Source organism: Lonchura striata, chromosome 3 (assembly GCF_050655825.1).
Source record: "Lonchura striata isolate lonStrDom1 chromosome 3, ASM5065582v1, whole genome shotgun sequence".
Taxonomy (NCBI): domain Eukaryota; kingdom Metazoa; phylum Chordata; class Aves; order Passeriformes; family Estrildidae; genus Lonchura; species Lonchura striata.
In genome coordinates this window covers 66,965,766-66,989,503 of record NC_140705.1, presented here as the reverse complement: position 1 = coordinate 66,989,503, position 23,738 = coordinate 66,965,766, and the positions used below count along the sequence as shown (strand labels likewise).

The 23,738-nt window shown below is 38.9% G+C and overlaps 1 protein-coding gene across 12 annotated transcripts in view; it reads right to left on the bottom strand.

The window, feature by feature from the left end:
* Positions 1-23,738, bottom strand: part of RGS7 (regulator of G protein signaling 7) — a 275,082-nt gene that overhangs the window by 28,929 nt on the left and 222,415 nt on the right. For 4 of the 12 annotated variants that reach the window (XR_014954280.1, XM_085576739.1, XM_085576740.1 and 1 more), the window contains 2 exons: positions 23,111-23,297; positions 20,259-20,348 (listed from right to left, as the gene is read on the bottom strand). Coding sequence is in view for 11 of the 12 variants with exons in the window: in XM_085576739.1 (XP_085432865.1) it covers positions 20,259-20,348; positions 23,111-23,297 (277 nt within the window). In the remaining variant the exon portion in view is untranslated. Of the gene's footprint in view, positions 1-8,863; positions 20,171-20,258; positions 20,349-23,110; positions 23,298-23,738 lie in introns of those variants that run through there. The other 8 variants (XM_085576745.1, XM_085576746.1, XM_021527043.4 and 5 more) reach the window with 6 other exon arrangements.

The following is a 23,738-nucleotide window of genomic DNA, read 5'->3' as shown; positions in this document are numbered from 1 at the left end:
TTCCAAATTCCCCTTCCCTGTGGGCAACCAGCTGGAAGCAGGGCAGTCTTTGCTGGGGACGTGATACTAGTAGAAGTAGAACTGGTTATTCCATCAGTCCTCAGCCTCTGCATGTCTCCAGAGTCGAATCAGACCTGGATGTACTGGCTTTGCTCCGTGGCTGTCACTATTGCTTCTTCCTTTGGAGGTACTTTATATCTGGTTCCACAGCACTCTGATTTTTTCTTCTTAAACCAAGCGCCACTGGCTACTGAAGTAAGCTCCTGACAAACCAAATACATCTCGATAAAACCCCAACATCCAGGAAGGAACTCAAGTAGCGCAGCGACCCTGGTTCCCAGGGATCCCCTTAGAAGCAGACGGTCTCTTCTGACGTAACCTGACAAAAAAATCTTCCAGTCTTTCTGGTGGGATACGACAGGAGGTGCTTGGTTAGCCCCGGACAGGGAGCGCCGGTGCGAGCGCGGCCGCGGAGGCGCTGCCGCTGGCGGCGCGGTTCCCGCGCTCACCCGCAGGGGTCGCTGCTGCCCCGCCGCGCACGGCCGGCAGCGCGCTCGGGGCGGTGCGGGAGGGAAACCCGAAATCGCTGCGCGCAGCGGAGGGGACAGAGGGACAGCCGAATACCGCGTTTATGCGCTTCCCGTGAATACCGGTCGGCTGTCAGCACACGTATCACAATGCTCAGCATGAAAGAAAACCGAAAATGTCAAATGGAAAAAAGAGGTATATGATCACTTCAGGACTACGGGAGGAAAAAGGAAGGAAAAAAAAAAATCACCAGGCTTTTGATAATACCTAATTAGCTTGCCCTACTGTGGTAAAGAAAATTTCTTTGGCTTCCTTCTTTTGTTTCCGATTTTATACTCTATTTAATTTTCTCAAATAATGGGCTATAATGAATAGCAAAATAGTCCCATCCAGTGAATTTCTCTAATGAATATTTTTTTGTAGTAAGCATTACACAATTCATAGTAGTACCATTCAGATTACACATTTTTCCTTTGCAGGAGACTGCAGCAGCAGTGCAGCAGATCAGTGCTGATACACAGGCCATGCAGGTCCTACCATGTCAGTACCTATAAAACAGAAACATAGGACTATGCAGGGGATGGAGTTGCTAAAAAAAGCCATTTCTGTGTTACATGAAGGACTGATTCTGACGGCTGCAGACAGATTTTCTTTAGTAGAGCTGCATGCACAAGATGGCAAGGCCTCAGTAAAGAGGACTAATGACCTCCCTCCCGGTGCAGAAGCTCTCAGGATGTGAAAAGGATGCAGTTCTCCAAGCAACATCAGACATCTTCACCATGTTGGGCATGGAAAGGGTAGAAAGGTATTTTCTTGCCTACTCTTTCTTGCTTTTTTTTCCTTCTTTTTTTTTTCTCCTTTTCCCCATTGCTATGCTATGGGGGTAACATATTAAAAAAAATCTTTATTTAGATGCACAATAAAAGTAGCTAGCTTTGTTGTTTTTATCACTTCTCTCTCCCATATTCCTTGAAGTCTTCTGGCCTGTAAACACTTGCTTTTTCCTTTCTTATTAAAAGGCACAAAATAATCAAAGCCACTCCACCTAGTCCATGCTTTCTGTGGAAAGAGGCTGTCTTCAAAAGCTTTCTAGAGACAAAGGTGCATTCCCAGCACATCCTGTGGTCTGGAGTGAGAGAAGAAGCAGGAGAAATCCAAACCAGCTTTCAGGAAAAAAACCCAAGTATACCCCACTAGCCCACCCTAATGTACCGAAGGGATTCCACCACTAACATCCAGCTAGCAAGCACAATTTTAGGAACAAAGGGTAAGTGCATTTTAAAGCTGGTCTGAAAGGTTTCACATCTCTGATTTCAGTGGAAGTATATTTTGGGGCAGGAAAAACACAGCACTCCTTGCATATGGGAATCCCAGAGTACAGTTTTAATACAGCAATAAGGTTTGAGAAAGTATTTTTTCTGTTGTTCCACTTAGCTCTGACCAGCAGCAGAAGAGGCATCTAAAAATCATATCTTCCATGCTTGTTTTTTTAGTTGGTTGGATGTGGGACCTGTCTTTTTTTTCCCAATACCACAAGTATACATAAAATATAGATGATATGGGTCTGTGTGATGGGAATTGCACTGGGAAGAAGCCCTTTGGAACAAAGTTGAAGTCTAATATTTCAATTTTCTCCTTATGGACAAAAATAAAGATGGAAGTGAAAATTCCCCTCTGCACACAAATGCACTGGTGGGATAGCAGCTTCAGCTATTCCCTTATGGCTGGGGTCTCCCACACTGTCAGAAAAGGATTAGGAAAACAGCTGAGAAGGAAATCAAGAGAAGAGAAATAAGGCAAAACCTTGCTAGTCAAGAAAGGTTGCCGAACTGCTTCAGAAGGGATGGAGGAAGGAGAAATGGAGTCATCCAAAATGACTTAGGAATTAAAAACTTAAAAGCTCCCTAAAAACAACTTTTTGGAAGTCTCATTAGTTGAGCATGTCTATCTAAATGTCTGAACTGTACTCTATCCACTGATGAAATTCCACCTTTGTGCCTCCTCTCCCAAAACATTTTATCGGTGCTTTAGGCACAACATGAGCTTCCACAGGCCTGTTCACTGGTGTCACCAGAGCTACCACCCAGACCAGTATGGACCAGGACTTAGAAATATTTCCTAGTCTTGCACTTTAATCTTCATTCCTGCCTCCCACAGACACTTTCTTTAATAACAGAGACATTCTGCATCATTCTGTGGACACCTTCACCTCACTCTTACCATGGAAGAAGCTCAAGCTCCCTTACTTATTCCAAATTGTGATGCTGGGAGTCAATGGCCCCAGTACCCACTTCCTGACTTCCATCAGTCCCGGGCACCAGAGTCACACTTTTTGTTTGTCTCCATTCACCTAAGCTAAGGAATAATTGACCTCCCTGGTATCTCCTGAGGTTCCCAGAGACACCTCCCCAGCAGAGAGGAGGGATGTCCCTGCCGTGCACAGGAACTCTCCTCCTCAGGAATTTGTCCCACACCCCTTTCCCTTCACTCTGGGGGAGCAGGGGCTGTAGGAGGAGTGGAGAGTTCCTGGGAACAGGGTGGGGAAGGGAAGAGGCAGACTGCTGGGGGAAGAATGGTCCCCTGAGGTCAGGACAGAGGGAACAAAGGAAAAAAAAAAAAAAACAAAACTATAAAATATGAAGAATCCTAAAAAAAGATGTTACTGATGGGGAGGGGGAAAGAAGAAAGAGAATCTAAAAGAAAAGTTGTCTAAAGAACAGTGCATCAAAAGAGATGAACTCAAAAAAGTTCATAGATTTTGGGTTATACATTTCTCTCAGCAAAAAAGGTAGAAAAGTAAGTCACATTAAACATGTCATTGCCACTCGTCTTTTAAAAATGAAAGGGGTAAAGAAATAAAAAGGTGCATAATGAAATGCCTCATTTATGTGATATCCACACTGAAGGAGCAGCTGCCAGGTTAAGAGGAAGGGTGGGAAATAGTACCCTCTTTGAAAGATGACATCTGTGATGAATCTAACAAGATATTTCAAAATCTAGTCAAATCAAAAAGAAAGCAAATAAAGGTGAATGCAGCAGAATATATTTTGGGAGCAAAGTACAATAAAAATTGTGCAAATGCCACTAACAAGGTAACATTTACCATCGTATCTTAATATTGTTTGATATTTACTGTCCATGTCCACACTTGTAAATAAGGACTATCATCTAGCATTTGAGCAGGTTCTCAGAGTTTATTATCTGGACAACTTTTTCTTTAAAATTTACACATACAGATCCCTTACAGCAAATAGTGATGATGGTACTCATTCTAATTCAAGTGTTTGTGTTAAAGAAGCAGGCAGCAGAATCCTCACCCTCACTTAAAGACACTGCCAGAGAAAAGGACTGCTAGTAGTGCACAGGTGGAATAAAAAATAATAATGATAAAAAAAAGATCTTGGGAAAAGAGAAAGATGGTCTGAAAAAAGACAATGCTATTCAAGAGACAACTCAAGACCCAAGAAGAGTCAGCTACACACAAAAGGGAGCAACTACCTGTGCTAGACTGCACAGGATCTGGTCATCACTGTGCCACATAAATTAGCAAAGTTCAGTAGAGGCCATCTACTGCAAAATGAGCAAGTCCTGTTGTTGTGTATATGGGCAGAAGTACAACAACAATCCTCTGAACTCCTCCTGTAAAACTCTAGTGGAAGTCCTGCAAGCATCATCTCCAAGAAATTCATAATAACCCCTGGCCCAGAAGAGAGTAGTAAAGTCACTCAACACTTCAGAGAAAACAAGTAAGACCAAAGGAGGCTGTGATGTTGCAATGTCCATTCATGTTAGGAACATATTATTGAAGTGAGTGCAGCAGCCTGGTCAAAAATAAAGGGATAAATCAAAACAAGGAAGATTCTGTTTAGATATTAGGGAACCAAAACTTTGTAGTTTCAGTGATAATGACTGCCTAGAGAGACTCTGCAGCCCTCAAGTTGATGTATATACAAACAAAACACTTTCAATTGTACTTTCAATGCCACTTGAGGACTCCACAGTCTGCAACAGCATGAGGAGGAGAATCCAGCCTCAGAGAACTCATCCTCTCTTCCCCTTCACCTCTTTAATACTGGGACTTCAGCATATCTTCAATTCACAGAAGAATAAAGAAATCTGTTCAGCATAGTCAGATCAAAAGGCAGACTCGTGTGAGTCACAATCACTTAACAACTTGCTTAATTAATTGTGGACACAGAATATGTTCAATAGCTTGCTGATAATTTCCCTTGAAATGCTGGGATTAAAACCTTATTTTCTTTAAATCTCTGTAGCTATTAAAATTCTTTTGGCAAAATTCCTATGTTTTATGGCCCTATTATTATAAGTTCAGTGTTATGCACCTACTATAATAAGTGCAGTGTTAGTTCTATGCATGGTATCTTTAGCTAGAAAAGACATAAAAAAACATGTCAGTTTTAAAATCTAAATTCAAAGAGCTGTTACTCACAGTGCATAAAAATAAATAATTGGAAGAGCCACAAATAAATCTCTGGCTTTTCCAACTCCTAGTTCCAGTTACATATCATAAAAGCCTTTTCTCACTTCAATGACCTGCTTTAGGTTTGATTTTTGTTTTATAAAAAACATCCTAAATTAACACCTACAGGTCTTGTTTTCTGGAACTGGTTGTTGTCCTCCTATTTTTTATTTCTTAGGAGACTATCTGGCATTTATGTTTCAAGAAATTTGAAAAAGGCAACCCCAGATATTTTATTATTATTCAGTATTGCTTTCTAGATGAAAAAAATGTTGCTGTTGGGTTTTAAGGTACCAGTCACAATTGATCTTGTCTGATTTTTCAGGTTTTAACTCCAGCTCAGCATGGCTGTGGCCAACAGGCTGGCAATACACCAGCTGCATTCTGCCTCTCTCTCTCTGGCTCCTAATTATTCAGCTCTCCAGTTCTCCTCCCTTGTCAGTTCTGTTCTGGTCACCACAATTAATTCCCATTCCTTAGTCCTGTGTTCACCCTCAAGTCATTAGTTTTTGGCTGGTCTCCACTACTGTTTTGGCTCAGCATTTTGCAATTTATCTCATCATTATGGTAAGACCCTTTTTCTCCCTCTGGTTTTATAGGGTTGAAGGACTGTTTTTACTTGCTTCTTGCAGAAGAATAGGTGAATATTGCTCTTGTCAGATAGGTTCCAGGGTATCTTCTGCCTCTCCCACCAGCCATTTTCCTTCACAGGCTGATCTGTGAGCACAAAACCATCTGAATGTAGCAGCACCATCAAACACTTCATCCTGTTGGCTTTAGAGCTGTTTTATGTACAAGGTTGTTTGGGGAGACTGATGAACCCCAACTCTCAGATGAAAGTTTCAAGCTCCAAGCAGTTGTTTTAAGGAATATTACAATTAATATCTCCCATGGGGGTTTTAAGTTTCTTGGGCAGAGCCAGGAAGCACTGACTGATGGCTTTTCCCTAGAAGACAAGAAATATGGTCCCTTCAGAGTAGTTTTATCTCTTGGTCCATTTTTCCTCAGGAGATTTGTGGCCTCACTGACATTCTTAATTGGTAAATTGTTGTGTAACCAAAGTCATACTGCAACTGTTTGTTTATTGTACAAGCATGCCTTTATCTAAGATAATCTTAATTCTTGAAGTGGATCTTTGTATAAATTTGGAAACACAAATTTAGCTTTTCTATGTGGGGAAGCAAAAGGAAGTTTGTGCCTGCATGGAGTTTCCAGTCAAGTACTATATCACCCACTGTCTGATGACAGTGATGAGGTAAAGTGTCAGAAGATTGCAGACAAACCTTTTAAAAATCCTCTAGTAGTAGGATTGATTTTGTTTGGGCCAAGTTCACTCATATGTAACAGTGGAGTTGTATCACTTGGTGCAAGCTCAAATGAAACTTTAACACAGCTCCCTGACTACTTTGACATCCTTATTAGTAATGCCTGGTTTTGCTTTAGAGACATCATGTTAAATCCTGTGCAAATACAAGGAAAGACAGACATTCAATACAGACTTCATACTTCTCGAAAGGAGATGTCCTGGATTTGTCTGCAATAGATTTCACTTTCTTCTTAGTAGCTGGTGTAGTGCTGTGGTTTGCATTTAGCATGAGAACACTGTTGGTAAGACACTGACGTTTTCAGTGTAGTGGAGGAGGTCTGACCCTAAGGGAAGGACTTTCCAGTTTGTCCTGTTCTGCCAGGGAGCAGGTGCACAAGAAGCTGAGAGGGAGCACCCTGAGGACAGCTGCCCTGACCTGGCCAAAGGGATATTCCATACCATGGAACACCTTGCTCAGTAAAGAAACTGGGGAGTTGGTCAAGAGGAGCTGATCGCTGCTTGGAGGGCTGAGCATTGGTCGGTGGGTGGTGAGCAATTGCACTGTGCATCACTTGTCTTGGGTGGAGGGCTTTATTCCTTCCTCTCTTGCTCTCATTTTCATTAAGATTACTGTTATTAATATAAATTATTCCAATTATTAAATTTTTCTTATCTTAACCCATGAGTTTTACTTTCTCCTCTTTTCCTCACAGTCTCACTGGAGGTAGGGGGGAGTGAACAAGTAGCTGCATGGTACTTAGATGCCAGCTGGAGTTAAACCATGACAGGAAAGAACTAGTAAAAGTACAAATGGGTTGAGGAACACAAATGCTCCATAGCATTTTTATAGACCAGTTGGTGTTGCAAAGTGATTTGGAAAAAAAAGATTTCTTAGGGTGAAGTTGCATGAAACACTTAACACTTGAATTTGAAACATTACGTATTTGAAGGCAGTGATTCTTTGAAGCAGATAGTGGCATCTAATTAGTTAACTACTAAGACAAAGGAGGCAATATACCAGTTGATGCAATTGGTGGCAGCAGGAGTTTGGAAATAAATATCTCTATTTGGCAGTGAGAAGTGAAGCAAACCTCAGATTTCTGTGGATTGCCTGGCCCCAAGCTCATGTCTTGGAGCTCACATTTCTGTAGTAAAATTAAATCTCAGTTTAAGATCTGTGATTCAGTGTGGCTACTTACTAAAAATCATCTGACCTCCCTAGATTATGAATATTTTGAGTTCACCTGCATGGAGCTCTTGCTAAGATCTTGATATTTCCATAAAAGCTTAGTAGAATTGTGCTAACAAAAACAGAGACACTTTAAAGCAGTAATTGTCATCCTAGCTAGAAACCAGAAACACAATGGCATATGAAAACAATGAACAAACAGAAATCCCAAATCTCAAAAAAACTCAACTGAGAAGAACATGGGGAGCAGCCATTCATTGGATTTGTAATACATTTTGTACTGGGTTCACTCAGACTCCCTCTTTAAGGATGCTGCATTTTGGTTATGGCTGCACCAGGCTACTGACAGAGCCAGTGCAGGAGTGCTCCCTGCAGAAGGCAGCTCAGCTCCCTTCTGCCCAGGGCTGCTGTGTGCAACAATCTGGTCCCTGATGGCACCAATGCAGGTGGTTTTCCAGTGCTCAGTGCGATGTGTCTGGTATTAAGGCATTCAAGTTGATTGTCTCCTTGTATCTATGACCATCCCATTTTGCGTGTGCGTGTTTAGAATTCATAGTCCCCAGAAAGAAGATTCTCAATATCAAACCAAAGTCACCATGACAGATGGTAGTAAAGTTGGCTGTCCTGAGTCTATTCTGTGCATTGCTAAAAAGGCTTGTTTGTCATGTGCACCCGACCATGCCCTGGAGGAATCAGCATTTTGTCATTTGACTTAGTTCCCATCCTTTTTTTTCTGCTCTGAGATTTTGTCTTACTATCCTTATATCACCTCTATCATCAACAGTGTTGTTTCTTAGGCCAAGCAGATTTCTGGTTCCAGTTCAGATTAGCTTCAGGAGCTCATATCTACTGTCTCACAGGCAACATCAACCCACACTCATAAATCCACCAGCAGGTCTGTGTGTGAGTAAGCTCAGCAGTAGACACACAACAGCATCCCTGAACAGAGCCCTGCAATTAAAATGACAGCTTGCTCCTGCGTTGCTACCAGAGGTTTACTCCACAGACCACATACTTAGCACTCCCAAACCACTAAGGAAGTGCAGTCCAGTCCATCTGCTCTGGGGGAGCGACTGAATCGCTGTGCGGGCTGCACTGTCACACACGCCTGGCTTAAAGAAAGGTTTGCTTATGCGATGATGAGCAAGCGGGAAAGGTCTCTCTGCTGCTAGCTTGATAAAAAGAAAAGAAAAAGTAAATGATTGTCAATAAAGTGTGTTTGATTAGGTGTCACTGAGAGAAAGAAAATGCCATTTCATGTCACTTTTTAGAAAGCACAAGGTGTGTAACTTTTGGGGATCATTTTGCTCTTGACTAATCTTCAGATTCAATATTAAAATCTCAAACTTCCCAAAGGAAAGAGATTCTGCATCTTTTAATGAAAGATAAAACAACAATATAAACATACACAAATTTACAGAGAAAGGATCAACTTTAATACATCTGGAGTAAAAGGTGTTCTTTTTTTAAATATGGTATAAAAATAAATGCAAGAAACATTAACAGAGAATATACAGACAACAGACAAAGACACAGGCTTTCTTTCTCAATGTGAATACATCAGTGAAATGAAACCTTCTGTGCTAATTTATTGTGCAATAAATGTGATGCCATATGTATATTTATTAATATATGCATTTTTTACATTTCTTCCAGTTTTTGATTGATGTATTTTTTTAATAAACTGTGCCTAGCAGAAGCTTTTTTTTCACTGTACTTGAGCTTGCAGAAAATAAAAAGACACAGATCCAGCTTGATATGAAGGAGGAAGTGAGCAGACAGTTTTCGAAATGGAGGCATCGAAAGGCTAGAGAGTCCCTCGGAGTCTGTAATGCCTTAGTATACACAAAAGAAAACAAGTCAGGTCCTTGCTCATGCAACATCTTGTTCTACTGTCCTCTGAGTCAGGCAATCAGTGAGCTACAAAGTATGTATAATGATTTGAGTCTGCTTCCATGCTACAAGGTGATCCTTTTAGTAGGACTGCACTAGACTGGTTAACCTCTTTGATGTGAGCGATTTCCCCTGAGGAAAAGATAAAAACAAAAAACAAAAACAGAAAACAGAGGCATGATCACTGCAAACCTGTTCATCAGCAACCACTCAGTGTTGCCACATCATTCTCAAATAACTAGGGGCACCAACTGGAGTCTGTCAAATCTTAAACCACAGGAAGTCCTTACACTTAAACACCTGCACTGCCAGCCAGCCAGATTGTTTCACAGAACAAGCCAGCAAATTTAAAGGCCATTTTTGAACAAGATTGGTTTTGGCTGATGAGAAACTGATGCTGAAGTTTTTGCTGTCAGTCACACCCAGAACTTGAAGGCTATCACAAGCAGGAGTGCATTGTGCTGCAAAGATGAATGTGCAAACTCTGTCACAGGGACAAAAAAGCTACTTTCAAGTTAAGGTAAGAAAGTAAGGGGCAGGATGCATACAGGTAGGAAAGCAGCTTTTCCATGAACACAGCTATAGGTTTGTTAAGACCATAATTACTATTTACAAGGAGCATTGGTCAGGCATATTACATGTGACTGCATAACACTGCTTTGAAGGTGTTGGATTTCCATATTGTTGTTTTCCTCATCATTCCTCCTTTTGCAAGGATGTGATTTTAATCGTTTAACAAGTTCTTTTCATAAGGTGTAATGACTGTCCCAAAAGAGCTAGGTCTACAGTATGAAGATGGTGCAAGGTATGTCACTCTGGTATATTTCAGGAAGATTTGAGCTTTATCTGAGCCAGACAGAAACCACAGAACAGGATTAGCTCTCCTATGGCCACATGAAAAGAGTTAGCTTTCCAAGTGCCATCCTACTGTGGCTCTGATCCAATGCAGGCAGAGCTGGCACAGCAAGCTGACATCACAGGCATACCCTGACAATGTAACACAAATATATCATAAAACATTAAACAGAAAATGGCTCTAACTCACCAGTTAGATATTAACACTTACATTTATTATATTGTTCATTTTAAGTGCCCAATTCAGAGATATCAAACTGGTTTCAAGTAAAAAGTACTGTAACTATGGAGAGAGGGTTAATTTCCTGCAGTAAATGAACTTATTCTGCCATATCAATAAATTTTTAAGTCATCTGCAGTGTTATAACTCAGTGGAATTACACAATTTAATGTCTGTTGTCATTATCAATTAAATTTAAGCTCACAAGGATCTGTAAGTTGGTCTTGGGCATTTGCTCAAATGCAATATATCAGAGTGGGTCTTCATAAAAGAAAGAATAACTATTTTATTCTTTGTACTGTGAAATACAAGTTGAACAAATTAGGATGAATACTTCCCCTACAACGTAATTTGAAAGGGAACTCATGATTTGTGCTGTTGTGTTAACTGGTTCAGGTTAACATCAGGTTCCCCATATCCCCTGACAGTATTATTACCTACTTCTTTGAAAGATGGAAAGTCTCCTTCCGGCACTCTGTCTTCCCTGTATCTGCCACTTTCTATGTATATTAAATTCACAGCTTCTTGATACTTTCTAACCCTTGAGTTATGTATTCCTCTAATGCAGCAGGTAAGCTATTATAGTAAGACTTCTTTTCTTTTTAAACAGTCAAAAAAGCCTCAACAGCAGCGTGGCCTTGGAATACAATTTAAAGCATTAAAAGCATTTCTGAGATTAATGTTTTGACTATTTTGTTAGACAATTCAGGACTTTTGGTGCTAGACATAGTCTCAGAAAATATTGAACATGTGCTTATCTTTGCTTTTCATTAGGTTATTTGCATATAAGTTCACAGATGAAAAAGTCTGGCTACTTTCTGTAAACATGTATGAGTTCCCTTTAGTACTGAACTGCATAACCCACTTAATTAAAAAGTATTAAAACCAGGAGTTCTCAATTAGTTACAATTTGCTCAATACTACACTGGAAAGCTGCATAAATGCTTATTGTGGTATAAAATCAATGAAATAAGTTTTTATTATTATTTGCAACAACTATATAGGAGTTTCAAAATTTCCAGAATTTCTAGATGGACCATAAACAAATCCTAGCACCTCAGGAATTAATTATGTTATCACATAAAAGAGGAAGTCCTGACATAAAACCAGGCCAAAAAGTAGTTATTAGTTGATCTGACTTGTGTGATAATTTTCTTCATATTATTTGAATTTTCCCCTAGAGACACAGTGAGATGTCATGAAAAATTTTTTCTGTGTTCCACATAACCTGCTCCCTGGATACTGCTGATCTTTGGATATTTAAATTATTAATATATTTGGATATATAAAGTCATACAGTGATCAGGAACTCTCTGAATGGTCCCCTCCTTCAACTCCCCTCCCTGCCTCGGAAAAACCTCCATCTGAACAACAACAGCAACAACAAAATTTCTTTTTCCATGCCTTAATATTTTTCTAATTTATCACAAAGTTGGAAAAGTGACAGCTTAGAAGATACACCCTCCTTAAGATATCTTCTTAAATGCTTATTCTGAATCATATTAAGTCCTCTGATTAGGAAAATAAACTTTTAATACACAGCCCCAGATATAGAATTATCACCTCTTCTTATTAGATCTGAATAATGAAAAGGAAATCATTAATATTTTCAATATATATTCTTGCCATCAACATTTAGAAGCATATGGCTAAATTCTAAAGATGATTTGGATTTTTTTTTGGCTGTATTAGTGCACTTTGGACATAACAGTTGTAACTATTTAAGAATTTTACTAATAATGCAGATACCAACCCTGCACACATACCCTGACAAGGGAGTCAGAGTATGAGAAGGCAGCACAGCAGCTGGAGTGCACAAGTATATCTAAAAGTACAAAATCGGTCGGCCTCAGCATTCAGTCCCTATTTGAACATACTAACTGCCTGACATTGAGTTTTCAGCTTTACTTCTAGAAAATTTAGGGGGCAAAATTATAAAGCTATACACAGATGCTACTAAATACAGTTGTGCTGACTGATCGATTTATGCAGCATGACATTAATACCTCAAATAATCCAGGAAAAAGGTCAGCAACAACCTCCATACATATGTAGCTTAAAAGAAATCAATATGAAATGTCTACAGGTGTTGGAGTTGAAATGTATGGTAAAGATCACGTCTTTTTTCTTTTTAGAAGATTAATTATCTTCCTTTCTGCTTAAGCAATTTCAACTGTTCCTTTTTCAAAGTTTCTTTATTGCCAGTGCAGGTGCTACTCCCCAGGACCTGTACTGGTAGCACTAGAAAAGAGAACTCCATGCATCAGATGGGGAAGGAGAGGGAGCTGTCCCACTGTGAGCAAAATGAGATGTGGAGTGAGAAGCAGCCCTCCTTGGTCTCAGTGTTCCCCATCTGCTCACGTGTGGAACACCTGCAGCACACTGTCAGCTCAGCCAGATCAGCAGGAGAAGCTTCCAAGTGACATTGCAGGGCACTACACACAGAGCTGGCGTGCAAACAGCCCCTGAGAGGAGCACATCTGGAGAGACACAGGAGAAGCAGTAAATCCCTTTCCATGGTGAGACAGCCCTTGCTCTACCAGCACGAGGGCATCGCTTCAGCACTGCTCTGGGGTTCAGAATTCTGCTTCAGCTTCCACAGCAGCACAGGATGCTGCTGCCAACCATCTGTGCAGGTGAATTTCTCTTTCAGATGTGAGGAAGGGGACAAGGCTAATATCTATTGAATTTGAGGCACAAGTTGTCAGCACAGCTGCAGTGCTAAGTAGTTACATGTGCAGGGAAATCCTTCTGCCTCTGGCTGAGATTTGCACCTTTTGTTCCTTTCTCATTAGGACTGTACTGTTTCCTGCAATGATCTGAAGCGGGAGGCAGTGGCTGAAGAACTGCATTCCTGTTTGGGCTCACTCCAAATCCAGGAACATCCATTTCTTTCTCCTTTTGCACTTTGCATTTACTGATGAGCTACTCTCATTTGTGATTAACCTAAAACCTCTTGCTAGATGGGGTAATTTGAATTTGAATAACCATCTGAAATGTAGATTCCAAGGGACTTAGGCACAAGAAAAATAATTTTAATATATTTGTCCTGGGCCTGACTCTTTGAGTTTCCATCCCTCTCTGCAGTTCTCATTCATGCAAAAAGCCTAAGAATCAGGTAAAATTTTGTCAGCTGGAAAATGGAAGACATTGGCCCAGTACCTGACTAGTCTGTGCTGCCTCCTCACTTGGATGAACCTGGTTGTGCAAGTGTTACTCCTAAGCTCCTCTCTTCCAGGACAGAGCACAGCAGCTTAGCTCCAGTCACTGCAGAACAGCACAGGGAGGCCATTCCCCATTGGCATGTCCTTTATAATTTTCCTCTGTGGGCATAGCTCTTTAAAAATCTCCTTAAACTAGGAATTTTTACTAAGTAGTAGGGCAAAATAAAAGTTTAAATTATTAATTTTTTATTTTTATTCAAATATGAATATGACATCTCTTCCTGAAATGGAGAAGGCCTTAATTTCTACAATTAATTATTATTTTCATTCTTGTTTTGTATTTGTCAAAAAAGTAGCTTTGTGATTTATACTTCTTTTAACTATTTTTTTGTTTAAATTTTGGAAATAACTTGTTCGTAAATTCAAAATGAGATTCCACAGCTGAAACAGCATTGAATTTCTTGGGTAATGCTATACTTGAGAAAAATGTAGCCCTTGGCAGGGTTTCAGAACTAGATGGGCTTTTGGTCTGGTACAGTAGGGTACACAAGTTTTACCTATTCATAGGTAAAGTAAAATTCAAGTAAAATTTATTAATTAACAGATTAAATTATTTATGTGCTTTGTTCCTCTATAAAGAGATAGATTTTAACATGAAAAGAGATTACTCTTGTTCAAACATCTAGAAAGTCTATGACCCACTGATAATAAGTGAGGAAGCTACTTTTATGAGTTTTAATTTCCATTTCTAGGCTGTAATTCACAATGTCATGTTACGTGACATTGGATTGAAACTCGGTGAAAATGTGCTCTGTTCAACGGCCTTTGCATTCAAATCTCATGCATGAAACAGTCTATTGTTGCTGGTTTGGAGGGGAAAAAAATATCAAAGGACTCTGGTCAGGAAGTCCTTCCAGGTAAATGGGAGAAGACTTAAGAAGTGGAGAAAGGATATGGGTAATATAAGATACAATGGTTTCAAACTCAGAATTATTAAATGGGGTCTTGTTTATGGGGTTATGAGTGGAGATAATTATAGTTTGATAGCTTTCTAGTTTAATATATGAACTGAACTGTGTCTAGTTTTGGCTGTATTTCCCTTATTTCCCTAAGACCTCACAAATATACAAGCACCTCTTTTTTTTGTTTTGTTTTCTGTATAACTGTGCTGTGACAGATGAAATGCTAACACTGATGGTGGTGTCTGGAGTCATGGCATCAACACATGAGGATGGAGTGGCTCCCCCCACAGCTCTAAGGAGGGAGGCGACTCCTTCTTGCCTCATTAACTTTGTTTCTGTGGGACAATAAAATTTGCATGGGGTGGAAATTAAATTAACTCATTCCCCCTGTAAAGAAGGTCCCTTTGTCTCGAGGGTTCCAGACCAGTAATCAAAGCTAAGCACCAGGCTGGGGCTCACAAAGTCCTGCTCAGTCTGCCAATGTCACAAGTCCTGCATGCGCATGAGAAATTACAGACAAAATTGTTCCTTAAAGAACCTCTTTGCTCCCATCAACATTACCAGTATATATTCACTTACTTTTTCCCCTCTGTAATTTAGATATTAGCCCTTGAGGTAAATTTGCTGAGATTTTTAGGTTTTAATTTTTAATTTTTTTTTATAGTTTTCTTCCCCATGTGAATTCTTCAAAAGAATTTGAGTTTTTAAGTGCCACAGAAACTGCTTATTTCAGTCTCTCTACTACTTCAGCCTGCAATGAGATCCTCCTGCTCCATCACTTAGATCTTTAACTTCCCTAGTCCCTTGGGGAGCTGCAGGTGACTGGACTTCTATTAGTCTCAAAGAGGAAGCTGAGGGGCTGAGCTAGGCAGGGGGGAGCCCAGAGCAGCATCACTGTCTGAGCTCTGGCTCAAAGCTGTGACACACATCCCTGCCCGTGTTGCTCCATGGAATTCACTTATCCGATGGCTTCATTCCAGTAGGGCTGCAGTGTCTGTGCTCTGTATTTTTACACAGTACCCAGAAGTGTAAGTGAAGCAGACCAAGGATAGCTGGGGCTACTACTCAGATACAAACTATAAAGTGTTCATTAATAAATATTACATATAGCAAATGCCAGCTTGCTACTACTTCTGTATATTTTATGTGAATGCAGACCTGTTTCTAAGGCTAACCATATTTTCTGCTCCAGACTGCTGAAGTCATTAGCAATTTTGCACTATAAAAATCTACAGAGCAGCTAATTAGTCAGTGTTTAAACTGAGCATTTAGGCCTTTCATGAACTGCACCAGCTTACTGAAAATATTCTGGAAAGAAAACCCTTCTATATCACTGAAATGCAGAGCTCAGCCTAGTGTATATCTCCAATTCTATTTTTTCCTCCATCAGACTAAAATAATGACTCATTGTAGTAGGTTATTTCCATGTAATTCGTGAAATAGTACAGAGTAATTGCCCTCTACAAAGTTTCTAGTTTAACAAATGCTTTCTGTAGCAAGTATAACCCAATTTCTTATAACATTGATCAGGAGCCTCCTAGAGTCAACAAATCAGATAATGAATTACAAGTCTATCTGTTCAGACTGAGTCCCTAGACACAGCCAAGGTTACTGTGTTTTTATTAAACATTCAATTGGAAAAAATTGAGGTCTAATTTAGTTTACTACAAGCCCACTTTGATATAACTGAGGAAAATATCCAGTGAAAAATGGTCTAAATATTGCAAAACATCAGAGAAGAGAAACTGTAATTTTCATCTCACTAAATCAGAGATGATTTATCCAGGTTGTAGAAGACCCTTTTCACCTATCTTCTGTATTAATCAGTAGAACAGATCTATTCCACAGTTTCTTCTCTTTGCAGTTGATCAAGTTAATCAGTACACTGTAGAATATTCTGAGAAATGTTTCCCTCATCCCTGCTGGTTGGAACCACTGTACTAAGATAGACAATTACATTTTATAAACTCATCACAACCAAGAACAAGAGTGGAAGAAGAAGGATGTCTGGCGGAAAGAGATCCTGAGGAAGTGGGCAACATGAATTCAGTCATCTTGGAAAAAGGTTTGCATTTGAGCATCCTGGTATTCTGGATTAATTTGCAAGCCTCACAGCTGTCAGTCTAAAAGAGATTATAGATCTAGCAGTGATTTGTTTTTCTTTCATACGTCACCTGACTTGACAGACTCCACCCAGGTTAACAGGCAGTAGTTGGAACAAAAGCAAAACTACAGATTTTATTTCAGAGTTTGCTCTGTGAAAAAGAAAAAAAAAAAAAATCCCCCCTCTTCTACCAAACTACCTAATGTCCAGAACTGCTCTTTTCCATTTCTAGTTTTCAGATGGTTTATTGGGTCTGCTTTGCATCTCTGGCATGCTGCTATTCTGGTACCTCTGCCCTGAGATTAGCAGGAGGAAAATCAGGCACAGCTGCAGGGCACAGTGCTCCAGCATTTGTGCTCAGAACTGCTGATTTATCTGTAAGGCTGCTCTGGGAGGGTTTTCAGCATCTCCCAGTCTTGTCTTCCCATTTTCCTTTTCTGGGCTGTATTCCCAACCCCTCTACCTGCAGCTTGCTATTTCCCCCCTCATGGTCACCTGTTTGCACAATGTTTACCATAGCCAATTCCTGACCCCTGGGCTACTCAAAACACCTTGAATAAATGCAGCATTGCAGCTTGCCAGGCACTGTGACTGGGGAAAAGTCTGGCCTGCAAAGGTCTGTATGTGTTACCCACTCTGTGCACTCTCTTTTACAGACTTTTTGTTAATATAGAACTTCCTGCTGAATTATAACAGAATTATCATGTATGGTGCTATCATGTACAATGTTGTTTTATAGATCCAACCTGTTTAGACAACACACAAATCACACTGCAACATGCTATGGCAACACCACCATGCAAAACATAGGGGTTTTTGTTTCAAACATTGGGATAGTTTCCTTTGTGACTGTTTATTTACTTTTAGTGTCCTTTACTGACTTTGTCCCATTGAATCCAAATTTCTTCCTGATTACAGTGGATTCAAAGCATATTACAGGAAGCCTTTACCTATAAGAAAGTAGTTAAAGGATTACTGTTTTGTTTTTAAAAGTGAGATATTCCCACAGCCTCACAAAACTTTCACTGTGTTTTTTTCTTTTTCTTTTTTTTTTTTTTTTTTGATTACTGGAAAGTATATTTGTATTTTTTAAATACTTGAGGCAATACTCTTGAGCCTCATTACAGGGGAGACAGTTTCTGACAACTGCTTCTCCTTGCCTAGAAACTAAAAAAACAAAAACCATGATCTTTGCTGAAAGCTCTCATATTGTTCATTTCAACACACACAGCTCCACTAACCAGGTCACAGAAAAAGCCACTGACGCACACACACACACACACAGAGCAGCGTCACCTGCACAATTCAACAGACAATGCAGACAAACTCGAGTATAATCCAAGATCTTTCTACCTCTTTTCATAACAGGTTAGTGCTCGCCCTCAGTGTTGGTGTACAGTTTTTATGGCATGGAAAAATAGGGATGTTTCTGCCCTACAAAAATAAATGCGTTGAATTCTTTAGTTGGAACTTTCACAATGTAAAAGAAAAAAAATCCCAAAGAAACTGGATAAGTAAAAAGAATCCCAAGTATCACAAAATCAGTGGATATTTTGGCAGCTGGCAAAAGAACGCCCACACAAAATCTACCAGCCTTCTTTTTTTTTTTTTTTTGCCTTTGAGAAATAGCTTTCAAAAGTTATATAGTATAAGAAAAAAATCAATTCTTTTAGTCCATTATGAAAATGAATCCAAATCAAACCCTTGCATATAAACAGCATGAATTCTTTCCTCCTGTAGAAGCTGTGAGACATTAAGGAAGATGGTAAAATTATTATTGTTTTTTTTTCCCTGCGCCAAAATGAAAAAACAGGGACAAAGTATTTTTTAGTAAAATAAAAGGAAGACAGGATGGAAATCCAAAGTATTCAACTGTTTTAGACTTAGTATTTAAGAAGGCACCAGAAAAAGAAACAACATCCAGCATGTTTTAACAGATTCTTTACTAAAATTATAGGGGGGGCGGGGAAAGTGACTAATTTCATGCTTCCTAATGCAAAAAGCATGGCTCCCAAATGTCCATTCCTCCATGTGTTGAGATCAGTGGGAAAGGGACTAGGGAGGAGGGGTTGTAATGAAAGCACATTATAAAGCTGTCATTCCCAGGAAAATTCACAAGCTGTGATGAATACACTTTTAACCACCAAGTTAGAGAAGCAAAAGGGAAAGTAGGGATCAGTGAGGGGAAGGGGAGAAGGATGTCCCATCAGGCTTACTAGTCTTCCGAGGCAACAAACTTACCACATTGCGTGTGAATTTCTCAAAAGATGTTCGACGATCCAGAGTGTTTTCCAACTTAAATTTGAAATAAACAAAACAAAAGAAACAAAAAGAAAAAGGAGGGGGAAAAGAAAAGCAAGACAATGGAGTAGAAAAGGAGGTTTGATGTAACAATGGACTGCAAAACAAAGTTTGTAGAAATCAGGAAGCAAACACAGGTATGAGGCTGTAATGGGACTTGGCAAAACAGGGGATGGGCAAAACAGATATAGTACTAGACAAAAGTAATTTTTCATGGGGATCAAACTGGTTTGAATTTAAAGAAAAACTGAAAGTAAAAAGAAATAATGAAGTGCACATATTGTGTTAATGAACTGACATTCACAAACTTAAGGACTTCACACGGACAGTTGAAGCTTTCTGGTACTTTCAACATCTCTCTCTATATTGGATCTTCAGAAATCAACGTTTGAACAAAAAACAAAATCACACAGCACTTTCATATAATTTTAGGTTGTCATTATTAACAATAGAAGGCTACGGTGTTAATAACTACCTTGTTCCAGTAACAATCGGGGCCCTGATTTTGCAAGGCACAGGGCTCCCAGCTGATTCTAGGAGATTACTGTTTAGAGCCCACTAATAGAATTATTTATCATCATGAAAATCTGCATTGTACAGGCTGCTCCACATACTCTGGGCTGTGGCTATTCAGAACCCATTCCATAAGCTGAATTTTTCTAAGAAAATGTTACATACCAAGACATGAACTTCTGTTTGCCGAAGTGTGACATGATCAGTCTTTCAAGTCAGATTCCTAGCCTACTCAAAACTATTCATGTAGTAATAGGGAAAGAAACAAAATTGGGAAGCCCCTGTATTTATAGTTGAAGTTAGAAGTTATTCATATGAATAAGATTGTTTCTAAATACATTCTGTAGCTTTCATAGGTGGAATAAAGAGAACAACAAATGTTACATAAGCAAACTTGCAAACATGAAAGACTATTCTTCTGGGATTTTATTTTATTTTTTTTAATGTATTTGTAAAGCACTTTGCAATTTAAGGTGCTTCATAACAGAGAAAACAGTACAATATGGGATGTAAAAATAAAAATAAGTTTTGCTAGATTAACTTATTGAAACATGCCCGCATGCAGGATATATACACATATATGTATATTGAATTCCTGTGTGTATGTGACCCTCCAAAAACGCCAAGCTGGTCACCTACCAGATATCCAGTTGCACTGGCACAGGGGAGAGAAGACTGAGTATTGTTGCAAACATAACCACTGCTTTGCACAGTGGCAAGACAAAGGCAAGATGGACCAATACCTTTTTCTTGGCCTGTAGCAGCTCCTGGTAGGCACTGGATCGTATAAAACGAGGATAAGAATCACTTTTCATCAGTTTGTAAATGTGCTCCTGAAAAGGAAGGGAGGGGCTGTTACTGCCACATAAGAGGACACACAGAAAATGGGAGGCAGCCACATGTTTTGGCCATGGAACATACACCAGCTAGCACTACTGTGAATGGGAAGTATTATAGGATAAGCAGGTTTCAGCTCTATTCAGCTGAATTTCAGAGCAACTCAGTTCTGAATTACTTTCTATTCTTAAAGCCGAAATCCCACCCATTTCTTATCCCACACCTTTCTTTAATTTATTGACCAAATTTTCCAGTGCAAAATTATTTTCTAAGAATTGATAACTGAGTCCTAGCTTCAGGTCCAATTTCAAACCTCCCTTACATTAGTTAGTTTAGGTAAGCAATGAAATTAAGTGCTGTGGGTCCTTCCTCATCAGATTTTCTGAATTAGTTTCTGAAGACATCTTGTGATGTCAGAGGTACTAGGAAGAGATACTAGGTTTTAAATTCATCCTTTGACAGTTGTTTAGTCTGCTGTCCAGCTAACAATATAAAAATGAAATTACATATGTAAATTGAAAAATAGTTCCAGGCTAATCTAATTTTTTAAGAAATTAATTCTTCAGAGGCATATGAAAATTTGGAAACCTTTATTCAGAAAATAAATTACAAAAGAAGCTTAAAAAGCTTTTAATTCTGGAATGTTCTAATTTCTAAAAAATAAAATAAATCTGTGATGTAGAACACTTGATAATTCTAGTTCTGATTATATGCTAGAGATAAGATTTGTAGAAAAAGCAGCCAGAACAGAAAATTCTCTCAAAAACATTCTTAAAAAATCCTGAATCATTAGCTATTCTATGGTTAGCTATTTTCATGGAGTTTTTGTTTTACTCAAATTCTATTTTTTACTGTAGGAAACCTGTAGCACAGTAATTGGGAAACAACAAACAAACTGGAAAGAAAATACTGTTTATCAGCTTGGTAGTGTATAAAATTAGTAACATAAAAAAACCTAAAACAAACAAAAAAACTCCAAAACTCTCCACCTTGTCTGAAAATTAAAGCTAAAATTAGAACTGATGTTTATTTTTTGCTGTATTAGAAACCATATAAATTATTCTACATGTCTTTGTATATCTTATAGTAAGCAGAGAAATTCTGATGTCTAATCAGGACTTAGACTTTTTTATTTGGGAAGGTTTTTTCATTCAGTGTCTGTGAAAGCAGGCAATGAAGTCAACAGAGAGCAGAAAGAGGTGAGGTGACAGGCATTAAAATTTTATTTCTGTACAAGAAATATGCCTGTAAAAGCAAGAATAATTTGGGCTGTATTAGTATTGTTAATGTACACATTAGCCAGGACACGTTAATGCACATATTTAGCACAATCAGGCTATTTTTACTTATGTGTCCTATTTTACTTATGTATCTAGATTTTACATGGAGCTTCATCTTTCTATATTTCCAGTCCAGAAATGCTTTTCATACATTTTTAATCACAATTAAATGACCCACCAGCTGCCAGAATGGCACACCAGTGGTCTCCTTCCCAGCTGGCAGGCCAAAAAAAGCTTGTTGCAGAGTCAGAGCCCTACTCCCGAAAAAACCCTCTACCTCAGATGGGACACTTTAAAGATCCTAAAGCTTCAACATGAGCACAGCAGGTGCAGCCTGTCCCTTTTCCAGAGAAACTGAGGCTACTGGGTTTAAGGTTTTGTGCTGAATTGGATGAAGTAAGCAGAGGTCCTCTGCAGGAAGCAAAGTCCTGCTTACATAAATACTGAATACTCCATAAATGCCTTTCATAAATGAAGGACAAAATTACAAGAGAGATCTGGCAGTAAAAGGGTATTGAAATTTTACACTTATTTTTTATATATATATATATATATATACATATATATATATATATATATATATATATAAAAGGATACTGTCAAGGAATTTAAATGTCAATTATTCACTCAACTGCAAAGACACATTTTTTAAAAACCTTTAATCTTGCTCTACTGTTTACTTTTTCCATTTATGTCTTTTCTATACACTGCATTCTTAAATCTCCAGGGGTCAGCAGATGCAAGCAAAAATTTTATGTTTGGTTTAATGCAAAGTACTTCAAAACAGTGACTATGACACAGGGTCTACTGAAAACGTTATTGTTTCTTCACAGGTTGTTATTCTCATAATGGAAAAATTAAAAGGAGGTAAAATTATTCCCCTTCATATTTAGGGCAGAGGCATTCTCCCAAAAAGAAGAAAGCCTCAGTTCAATTCCATTCTCTCCTTCACGGGGCCTGTAGCGGCATCTCCTGAGTCCCAAGATGATGACCTAATAATCAAGCTGTAGGAAATTCTGCAGGGATATGATCTCAATCTCTCCTTTTGACACCATTTCACTTTGCATTAATAATTAAATTTTCATCACTGGGCTGCTGATGAAATGGAGGATGATACTAGCTCTGCTACTTTTACTGTGAATCCAATTATTTTCTATTGCTTTTCTCAGAAGTCTTCAGAGATTAAATATTGTTATAAGTCACATGAAGTGTTAGATTTAATACAGAAGTACTTCATTTTTTCTTCACTACATGTTTTCCTTTATTCAAAGTCCACCTGAAAACTCTATATCAAGCACAGAAGTTTCATGAACTTCATATACCTCATGAAAGAAAGAAGGTTACACATTTGCATTGCCAAAATGGCATTTTAGGAAACAGGGCATTATCATTTAATTCCCAAATACATCTCATTTTTGCATAGATTTCACTAGATGATATTCCACTTCAGACATCCATAAACATGATTGCAAACTGACCTGTGCATCTTCAAATGTGTATCTTCCAGGTTCCTTCACGTTCTGAGTGGTTTTGTCATAACTTTTTGAATCTAGGTTGATGGCACTGGGTGCACCTGGAGCAAGAAATTCTTGCCAGATTTCTTGGACGCGAGCAGGAACTTCACGGATAGGCCTCTTCTTCAAGTCTTCTACTGCTAACCAGAACCTAGGGCACAACACAGCATCTTGACTTCCAGTTCAGGCTAGCCACTAATGAATTGCCCTCATTCTCCCTTGCTCTTAAAAAAGAAATTAAGTAACTGAAGTTTTCATCAAGACATGCTAAAATAAGAAAAAGCTGAGTGATTTTATGTTGGGATCAGCATTCTGGCATACTGTCTCAAGGCAATCAATCCTCCTAGGGAAGCAATTTTTAGAAGGCTCTTCATGGGACAGATAGGAAATCCTTCATTACTTATGTATGGTAACATGCCTGCAGGAAGACTTCAGATTTAGCTGGAATTAAACTGACACTTCATTTTGGCTGAACCACAAGGGCTTATATTACTTATAAACTGACTGCTTTTTGACATTCCTTCAAAAACTAATCATTTATATTCTTGCTATCTACATGAATCTCTGAGTCCTACTATATCCTAAACTGTAT